Source organism: Cyclopterus lumpus, chromosome 22 (genome assembly GCF_009769545.1).
Source record: "Cyclopterus lumpus isolate fCycLum1 chromosome 22, fCycLum1.pri, whole genome shotgun sequence".
Classification (NCBI taxonomy): domain Eukaryota; kingdom Metazoa; phylum Chordata; class Actinopteri; order Perciformes; family Cyclopteridae; genus Cyclopterus; species Cyclopterus lumpus.
The window spans coordinates 23,485,362-23,496,331 of NC_046987.1; the positions used below are offsets into that span (position 1 = coordinate 23,485,362).

Here is a 10,970-nt window from a genome sequence, read left to right on the forward strand (position 1 = left end):
GTCAATAACTACAGACCTGAAGTCAACAACTACAGACCTGAAGTCAACAACTACAGACCTGAAGTCAACAACTACAGACCTGAAGTCAATAACAACAGACCTGAAGTCAATAACTACAGACCTGAAGTCAACAACTACAGACCTGAAGTCAACAACCACAGACCTGAAGTCAACAACTACAGACCTGAAGTCAACAACTACAGACCTGAAGTCAATAACTACAGACCTGAAGTCAACAACTACAGACCTGAAGTCAATAACTACAGACCTGAAGTCAACAACTACAGACCTGAAGTCAATAACTACAGACCTGAAGTCAACAACTACAGACCTGAAGTCAATAACTACAGACCTGAAGTCAACAACTACAGACCTGAAGTCAACAACCACAGACCTGAAGTCAACAACTACAGACCTGAAGTCAACAACTACAGACCTGAAGTCAACAACAACTACAGACCTGAAGTCAACAACTACAGACCTGAAGTCAATAACAACAGACCTGAAGTCAACAACTACAGACCTGAAGTCAACAACTACAGACCTGAAGTAAATAACAACAGACCTGAAGTCAACAACTACAGACCTGAAGTCAACAACTACAGACCTGAAGTCAACAACCACAGACCTGAAGTCAACAACTACAGACCTGAAGTCAACAACTACAGACCTGAAGTCAACAACCAGACCTGAAGTCAACAACTATAGACCTGAAGTCAACAACCACAGACCTGAAGTCAACAACTACAGACCTGAAGTCAACAACTACAGACCTGAAGTCAACAACTACAGACCTGTCTCTCTCCTCCCCTTCCTTTCCAAAACTCTAGAGCGAGCTATCTTTAACCAAGTCTCCTCCTTTCTTCACTGTAACAACCTTCTAGACCCCCACCAGTCTGGATTCAAGGCCACTCAACAGAGACTGCCCTCCTTGCTGTCTCTGAGCAGCTTCACACTGCTAGAGCAGCCTCTCTCTCCTCTGTCCTTACCCTTCACACTAGAGCATCCTCTCTCCTCTGTCCTTATCCTTCACACTAGAGCAGCCTCTCTCTCCTCTGTCCTTATCCTTCTAGACCTTTCCGCTGCCTTTGACACAGTGAACCACCAGATCCTCATGTCCTCCCTCCAGGACCTGGTATCTCAGGCTCTGCTCTCACTCTTCTCATCCTACCTCACCGACCGCTCTTACCGGGTAACCTGGAGAGGATCTGTGTCTGAGCCTTGTCCTCTGACTACTGGGGTCCCTCAGGGTTCAGTCCTTGGTCCTCTTCTCTTCTCTCTGTACACCAACTCTCTTGGCTCTGTCATTCGCTCGCATGGCTTCACCTACCACAGCTATGCTGACGACACCCAACTGATCCTCTCGTTTCCCCAATCTGAAGCACGGGTAGCAGCACGAATCTCTGCCTGTCTGACTGACATCTCTCAGTGGATGTCTGCACACCACCTGAAAATTAACCCGGACAAGACTGAACTTCTCCTCCTTCCAGGAAAAGGCTCTCCCACCCACGACCTATCTATTAACTTCAACGACTCAGTGCTGGTTCCGACTCCGACTGCCAGAAACCTCGGAGTGACACTCGACAGTCAACTCTCCCTGACTGCCAACATTACTGCAATAACACGCTCCTGTAGGTACATGCTGTACAACATCAGGAGAATCCGACCCCTTCTCACTCAGAAGGCGGCACAGGTTCTGGTCCAGGCTCTGGTCATCTCACGGCTAGACTATTGCAACTCCCTCCTTCAGGTCTACCTGCTAATGCCATTCGACCTCTACAGCTCATCCAGAATGCAGCTGCTCGACTGGTCTTCAACCGACCGAAATTTACCCACAATCCTCCGCTCCTCCGCGACCTTCACTGGCTACCGGTGGCCGCCCGCATCCGCTTCAAAACATTGGTACTTGCGTACCGTGCTGCGAACAGATCGGGTCTGGTCTACATCCAGGACATGGTCAAACCTCACACCCAGGACATGGTCTAACCTCACACCAGGACATGGTCTAACCTCACACCCAGGACATGGTCTAACCTCACACCCCAGCCCGTTCACTTCGCTCGGCTTCTGCCAATCTGCTTGTAGCTCCTTCACTTCGAGCTAAATCACGACTGTTTGCTGTGCTGGCTCCTCATTGGTGGAACGAGCTCCCCATTGACATCAGGACAGCAGAAAGTCTCTACATCTTCCGTCGCAAACTAAAAACACATCTCTTTCGACTATACCTTGAATAGGTAGCACTTAAATGCCGTAGTAGCACTTAAATGTCCCTTACCGATAGCACTTTAGTAGCACTTAAATGGCACTTACGGATAGTACTTTGTAGTTTGACTTTATTGAAGAAATTGTACTTGCTTGATTCTTGTTGTTCTGAGTTTGGACTCACGGTTTTATGCACTTATTGTAAGTCGCTTTGGATAAAAGCGTCAGCTAAATGACATGTAATGTAATGTAATGTAATATAACATCATATACATATATACATATAAGATCATAAATATATACATATATCATCATACATATATACATATAAGATCATAAATATATACATATATCATCATACATATATACATATAACATCATACATATATACATATAAGATCATACATATATACATATAACATCATACATATATACATATAAGATCATAAATATATACATATAACATCATACATATATACATATAACATCATACATATATACATATAAGATCATACATATATACATATAACATCATACATATAAACATATAACATCATACATATATACATATAACATCATACATATATACATATAACATCATACATATATACATATAAGATCATACATATATACATATAAGATCATACATATATACATATAACATCATACATATATACATATAAGATCATACATATATACATATAACATCATACATATATAAATATAACATCATACATATAACATCATACATATATACATATAAGATCATACATATATACATATAAGATCATACATATATACATATAACATCATACATATATACATATAAGATCATACATATATACATATAACATCATACATATATAAATATAACATCATACATATAACATCATACATATATACATATAAGATCATACATATATACATATAACATCATACATATATACATATAACATCATACATATATACATATAACATCATACATATATACATATAACATCATATACATATATACATACAACATCATACATATATACATATAACATCATACATATATACATATAACATCATACATATATACATATAAGATCATACATATATACATATAACATCATACATATATACATATAACATCATACATATATACATATAAGATCATACATATAAGATCATACATATATACATATAACATCATACATATATACATATAAGATCATACATATATACATATAACATCATACATATATACATATAACATCATACATATATACATATAACATCATACATATATACATATAACATCATACATATATACATATAACATCATATACATATATACATACAACATCATACATATATACATATAACATCATACATATATACATATAACATCATACATATATACATATAAGATCATACATATATACATATAAGATCATACATATATACATATAACATCATACATATATACATAAAACATCATACATATATACATATAAGATCATACATATATACATATAAGATCATACATATATACATATAACATCATACATATATACATATAAGATCATACATATATACATATAACATCATACATATAACATCATACATATATACATATAAGATCATACATATATACATATAAGATCATACATATATACATATAACATCATAAATGTATACATACAACATCATACATATATACATATAACATCATAAATATATACATATAACATCATACATATAACATCATACATATATACATATAAGATCATACATATATACATATAACATCATACATATATACATATAACATCATACATATATACATATAAGATCATACATATATACATATAACATCATAAATGTATACATACAACATCATACATATATACATATAACATCATACATATATACATATAACATCATACATATATACATATAAGATCATACATATATACATATAACATCATACATATATACATATAACATCATACATATATACATATAAGATCATACATATATACATATAACATCATACATATATACATATAACATCATACATATATACATATAACATCATAAATGTATACATACAACATCATACATATATACATATAACATCATAAATATATACATATAACATCATACATATAACATCATACATATATACATATAAGATCATACATATATACATATAACATCATACATATATACATATAACATCATACACATATACACATAACACATATACATGTATAACATACATATATACACATAACATACATATACACAAAACAATATATATACATGTATACACAATATCATACATATATACACATATACATATAAGATCATAAATATATACATATAACATCATATATATATTACATATATCATATACATATAACATCATACATATATACATATAACATCATACATATATTACATATAACATCATACATATATAAATATAACATCATACATATATACATATAACATCATACATATATACATATAACATCATACATATATACATACAACATCATACATATAACATCATACATATATACATATAACATCATAAATATATACATATAAGATCATACATATATACATATAACATCATACATATATACATATAACATCATACATATATACATATAACATCATACATATATACATATAACATCATACATATATACATATAACATCATACATATATACATATAACATCATACATATATACATACAACATCATACATATATACATACAACATCATACATATATACATATAACATCATACATATAAGATCATACATATATACATATAACATCATACATATATACATATAACATCATACATATATACATATAACATCATACATATATACATATAACATCATACATATATACATATAACATCATACATATATACATATAACATCATACATATATACATAACATCATACATATAACATGTAACATCATACATATATACATATAAGATCATACATATATACATATAACATCATACATATATACATATAACATCATACACATATATACATATAACATCATACATATATACATATAACATCATACATATATACATATAAGATCATACATATATACATATAAGATCATACATATATACATATAACATCATACATATAAGATCATACATATATACATATAACATCATACATATAACATCATACATATATACATATAACATCATACATATATACATAACATCATACATATAACATGTAACATCATACATATATACATATAAGATCATACATATATACATATAACATCATACATATATACATATATACATATACACATGTATACATGTATAACATCATACATATATACATAACATCATACATATATACATAACATCATACATATATACATATAACATCATACATATATACATATAACATTATACATATACACATGTATTATACATGTGTATATGTTATATGTATGATGTTATACATGTATACATCATGTATACATATATAACATCATACATATAACATCATACATAACATACATATACACATGTATACATGTATAACATCATACATATATAACATGATACATATAACATGTAACATCATACATATATACATATAACATCATACATATAACATATACACATGTATTATACATGTGTATATGTTATATGTATGATGTTATACATGTATACATGATGTATACATGTATACATGATGTATACATGTATAACATCATACATATATAACATGATACATATAACATGTAACATCATACATATATACATATAACATCATACATATAACATATACACATGTATTATACATGTGTATATGTTATATGTATGATGTTATACATGTATACATGATGTATACATGTATACATGATGTATACATGTATAACATCATACATATATAACATGATACATAGATATACGTAATACACCCTCCGCTACAGCAGGTGGCGCCAGGTTCCGGTAACGTAGGTTCATCGTCCTCCAGTCCAACCCGAGAAGAAGAAGCGGAACAAGGAGGAGCCGGAGCGGAGCGAGCCGCAGTCTTTCCTTCAGTCTCGGAGGAAGATGGCGGACCCAGAAGGTGAGCGCTGCGCTTTACTCGTTATATACATGTTGTGTGACGTGTTCAGGCTTCTTTAGACTCCGGTTGTTGGCGCTCGGTGTGACGTCATGTAAAGATGTCTGCCTGTGTCTTTATCTAGTCATATAGTCTCGTGCATGGCTCCCTCGTGTGTTGGGTCGCCGCGTGTTTCTGTAGGAAGCTGCTGATGCGGAGAAGCCCGGTCCTCGCCTGGGGCCTGCTCACGGGCCCCTGCGGGATCCACATGTGGCCTGCTGTCGGGCCCCCGTAAGACACGTGTGGCCTCCTCTCGGCCCCTGTAGGACACGTGTGGCCTCCTCTCGGCCCCTGTAGGACACGTGTGGCCTCCTCTCGGCCCCCGTAGGACACGTGTGGCCTCCTCTCGGCCCCCGTAGGACACATGTGGCCTCCTCTCGGCCCCCGTAAGACGCGTGTGTCCTGCTCTCGGCCCCCGTAAGACGCGTGTGGCCTCCTCTCGGCCCCCGTAAGACACATGTGGCCTCCTCTCGGCCCCCGTAGGACACATGTGGCCTCCTCTCGGCCCCCGTAGGACACGTGTGGCCTCCTCTCGGCCCCCGTAAGACGCGTGTGTCCTGCTCTCGGGCCCCTGTAGGACGACAACAGTTTAAAGCAGAGCTCGTTTTATAATAATAATATTAAAACCAGGTCCCTGCATCGACCCCTGCGGGTCACACGTGGCTCACTCTGTCCGTTAGCTTAGTTAGCAGCATCGTGCTAACTACCACGTGTGGTCTAAGGCCACGTGGGCAGCTGCTCTTTTTCCTTTTCACGTGACTTCACGACACGACTTAATTTGTTTAGTTTCGTGGCTTTTATTTCAGTTTTATTCCAAAGTGCTTGTGTCTCAGCAGCGTCGGGGAAGAAGAGAAGAAGCAAGAGGGTTCCTGATGAAGACGTCGGGGTGAGTGATGGTTTGTGGTCTGCTGGTCCTCAGTTCCTCTGACTGAGCTGCTGCTATAATACAAGTGTTCTGATCAACAGGAGATCCAGCAGAGCGGAGACTTCCTCATCAAGCCGGAGTCCAAGGTGGCCTCTCTGGACACGTCCCAGTGGCCCCTGTTACTGAAGGTAGGGCTCCTGGGACCACCTCAGGCTAATTATTTACTACTGTGGTGCACAAGTCTTTAGCATGTGAAGTGATGAAGACGTTTATCCATTCGCTGAGTGGCCATCTTGTCTCAGCCACCACCTCTGTCCCCGTTCTGGGGGCGGAGCCTCTCTGTTGCGGTGCCGGCGTTGGTCGGCGTTCTGTCGGACAACGCCGAACCTGCTCAGAGAGAAGGCTGCGACTGGAGCGCCGCCAAGACGATTGACTGTTCTGATCCCATGACGTGCTCTGTTGATACACGACACGCGTAGAACTGTTTCCACTCGGGAAGAAACTCATTTACATGAAACCTTCTTGCAGCATTTTGACAAACTGAACATCCGGACGGCTCATTACACTCCTCTAGCGAACGGAAGCAACCCCCTGAAGAGGAACATCCAGGACTATGTCAGGTATGCAATGCTAACACCAGGACTGTCATGTATGCTATGTTAACTCCAGCACTGTCGGGTATGCAATGCTAACATCCAATGCTACTTCCTGTCAGGTCGGGCTTCATCAACCTGGACAAACCGGCCAACCCGTCGTCTCACGAGGTGGTGGCGTGGATCCGGAGGATCCTCCGGGTAGAGAAGACTGGCCACAGCGGGACGCTGGACCCCAAAGTCACCGGCTGCCTGATCGTCTGTGTGGATCGAGCCACGCGATTGGTCAAGTCCCAGCAGAGTGCCGGTAGGTTGAGATGAAGGCTGCCGGTTGGTCCAGAAACTGACGCGTGATCTTTGTGTTGCCGAATGTCTCCACCCGGCTGTCAGGCATGTGAGCACAGTAAAACCCAGCAGCCCCCTCACTACTCTCTCTGTGTGTTGCAGGTAAAGAGTATGTGGGGATCGTTCGGCTGCACAATGCCATAGAGAGCGAGCACACCCTTGCCCGGGTGAGTCTGGAGACATTAAGATCAATAAGCTGTAGACTGAAACATTATTTATATTTAACGGTTTTAAGATCAATTTGATGATTAGATGTAATTACATCTGTAAACTTGCCTTGGACCTGGCGCTTGCTCTAATTGGCTGGCTGTTGGTCATGTGACTGACTAACTTTCTATCTGCAGGCATTGGAGACGCTGACGGGCGCTTTGTTCCAGCGGCCGCCGCTCATCGCCGCCGTGAAGCGTCAGCTCAGGGTTCGAACCATCTACGAGAGCAAACTGATCGAATACGACCCTGAGAGGAGATTAGGTAAGATCAATAATCAATATTACCCCGAGTAGGGCTCCTGGGTCCACCTCTTTAGCATGTGAAGTGATGAAGACGTTTATCCATTCGCTGAGTGGCCATCTTGTCTCAGCCACCACCTCTGTCCCCGTTCTGGGGGCGGAGCCTCTCTGTTGCGGTGCCGGCGTTGGTCGGCGTTCTGTCGGACAACGCCGAACCTGCTCAGAGAGAAGGCTGCGACTGGAGCGCCGCCAAGACGATTGACTGTTCTGATCCCATGAGGACGACCCGCGTAGGACAGTGAGGTCATCAAACGCCCGTGGGAGGTCTCTGAGGTCACATGGTCTGTGTTGCAGGTATCTTCTGGGTGAGCTGTGAGGCTGGAACTTACATCCGGACTCTGTGTGTGCACATGGGTCTCATGCTCGGGGTTGGCGGTCAGATGCAGGAGCTGAGGAGAGTCCGGTCCGGAGTGCTGGGAGAGAAGGTCAGGGTCCATTCCCGTGAAGTCACTTCCTGTCTGATCAAAGTGTTGAGTACAGGCCTGCTGCTCGGTGCCGGCCTGTTAATTCATCTTTGGAACAGAAAGCTGCAGCAGAAGCTCTGAGGACATCGTCGTGTCTGTGGAGCCTCGAGGCTGCTGACATCACCACGACCCCATCGAGACCTTTCGCAACCTCACGCCCGCTGTTGTTTTCAGGACCACATGGTGACGATGCACGACGTGCTGGACGCGCAGTGGCAGTTTGACCACAACAAAGACGAGACGTACCTCCGGAGGGTCGTGTTCCCGCTGGAGAAGCTGCTGGTGTCCTACAAGAGGCTGGTGATGAAGGACAGCGCGGTGAGGCTGATCAATAGTTTTATATTTATCGTGTGGCCGTGTCGTCGCTGCCCGTGACTAACCTGAGGACCTGACTGTTTCCAGGTGAACGCCATCTGTTACGGAGCCAAGATCATGCTGCCGGGTGTCCTCAGGTACGAAGACGGCATCGAGATGAACCAGGACATCGTGGTCATCACGACCAAGGGGGAGGCCATCTGCACAGGTGAGGTGGGGCCGGGTGCCTACAGGTGTCTGTAGCCACATGATGAGCAGAGTAGATGCAGTAGCTCTCGGGCTGTGATGACCTGCTATCTATCACCCTGTTCTGATGGCTGAGGGTTCAGGGCTAAAGATGATGACCTCACTATTAGAAAGACTTCACTAACGTCTCTCCTCCTGCAGCCGTTGCTCTGATGACCACAGCCGTCATCTCCACCTGTGACCACGGCGTCGTGGCCAAGATCAAGAGGGTCATCATGGAGAGGGACACGTATCCTAGGAAGTGGGGTCTGGGTCCCAAGGTAAGCCCCGCCCACCTCAGGTGCTGAACACTTGCGTTTGGTTGAGTCTGCTAACGGACGCTTGTTTGCAGGCGAGCAAGAAGAAGATGATGATCCAGAAAGGACTGCTGGACAAACACGGGAAGCCCAACGACAGCACGCCCACCGACTGGAAGAGCCAGTATGTGGACTACAGGTGAGCGTCGCCTGAGGGGGCGGAGCCGGTTATCCCCCTGAGCTGATGTGATCTGTGAGCTTCGCTGTGCAGCTTCAGTTAAATTATTGACGCATTGTTTTTGTTTTCATTGAAAGCATCTCCAAGGCGACAGCAGAGTCATGTGACGCGTCAGCAAAGGTAAACTTGGAATGATCAGCTGATAAATATGCACACGAGATCCTGAATACCAATTTAAAACTGATCCCTGGTGGTACTCTGCCGGTTAATGTCATACTTGACTAGTCTGAGGAACACCTGTTCAGAAAAGACCATCTGACCGTTGTGCTCCACAGAGGAAGAGGGAGGCGGCAGACAGCGACGGCGACGTGCCCCCGGCACCCAGCACGCCGCCGGCAGAGGACGTGAAGAAGAAGAAGAAGAAGAAGGAGAAAAGAGTGAAACTGGAGGAGGAGGCACCTGAGGAGGCGGAGCCTGAGGAGGGAGGGGCTGAGGTGAGGAAACAAGCGTTTGTCTTTTAAAGTCTTTAAACTCCTGACGATCAGTTCATGAGCCTGAATATAACTATTATATTTCATATTGTAGGTTTTAAGTGCCAAGAAGAAGAAGAAGAAGAAACTAAAACACGGCGACGAGGCAGAGTGACAACAGTGGATATACAGGTGAACAGGAAAGTGAGACTCCGCCCCTCACCTGTCTGAATGCAACACCTTCAGGAGTTTTAGAAAAATGGACACAAAGAAAAGAGACTATTTTTGTTTTTATATACATTTTATTGTGTTTTTCTTTCTACTGTAAATACCTGAACAGGAAGTCTGTTTGGAATTTGAAAATAAAAGTTGTTTTTCTGTAT

General features: G+C 40.7%; 1 protein-coding gene and 3 non-coding genes across 5 annotated transcripts; all 4 read left to right on the forward strand.

The window, feature by feature from the left end:
- Positions 1–6,243: 6,243 nt before the first annotated feature.
- Positions 6,244–10,969, forward strand: dkc1 (dyskeratosis congenita 1, dyskerin). Of its 2 annotated transcripts, none has more exons than XM_034563225.1 (15): positions 6,244–6,330; positions 7,203–7,252; positions 7,333–7,419; positions 7,760–7,851; positions 7,947–8,131; positions 8,272–8,336; positions 8,514–8,640; positions 8,973–9,103; positions 9,317–9,460; positions 9,545–9,665; positions 9,845–9,963; positions 10,035–10,138; positions 10,255–10,297; positions 10,453–10,611; positions 10,703–10,969. In XM_034563225.1, exons 1-15 carry the CDS (start codon positions 6,315–6,317, stop codon positions 10,760–10,762), a joined length of 1,503 nt encoding a protein of 500 aa, XP_034419116.1. In that variant the 5' UTR covers positions 6,244–6,314; the 3' UTR covers positions 10,763–10,969. The 2 variants fall into 2 exon arrangements, with proteins under 2 accessions (XP_034419116.1, XP_034419117.1); XM_034563226.1 differs by having other exon boundaries at positions 6,245–6,330; positions 7,200–7,252.
- LOC117725499 lies at positions 7,483–7,677 on the forward strand. The gene has a single exon (XR_004608938.1). It is a non-coding gene; the product is annotated as a small nucleolar RNA SNORD17 (small nucleolar RNA).
- On the forward strand, positions 8,699–8,893 carry LOC117725498. The gene has a single exon (XR_004608937.1). It is a non-coding gene; the product is annotated as a small nucleolar RNA SNORD17 (small nucleolar RNA).
- Positions 9,700–9,776, forward strand: LOC117725497. Its single transcript, XR_004608935.1, has one exon. It is a non-coding gene; the product is annotated as a small nucleolar RNA SNORD83 (small nucleolar RNA).
- Position 10,970: the final 1 nt, after the last annotated feature.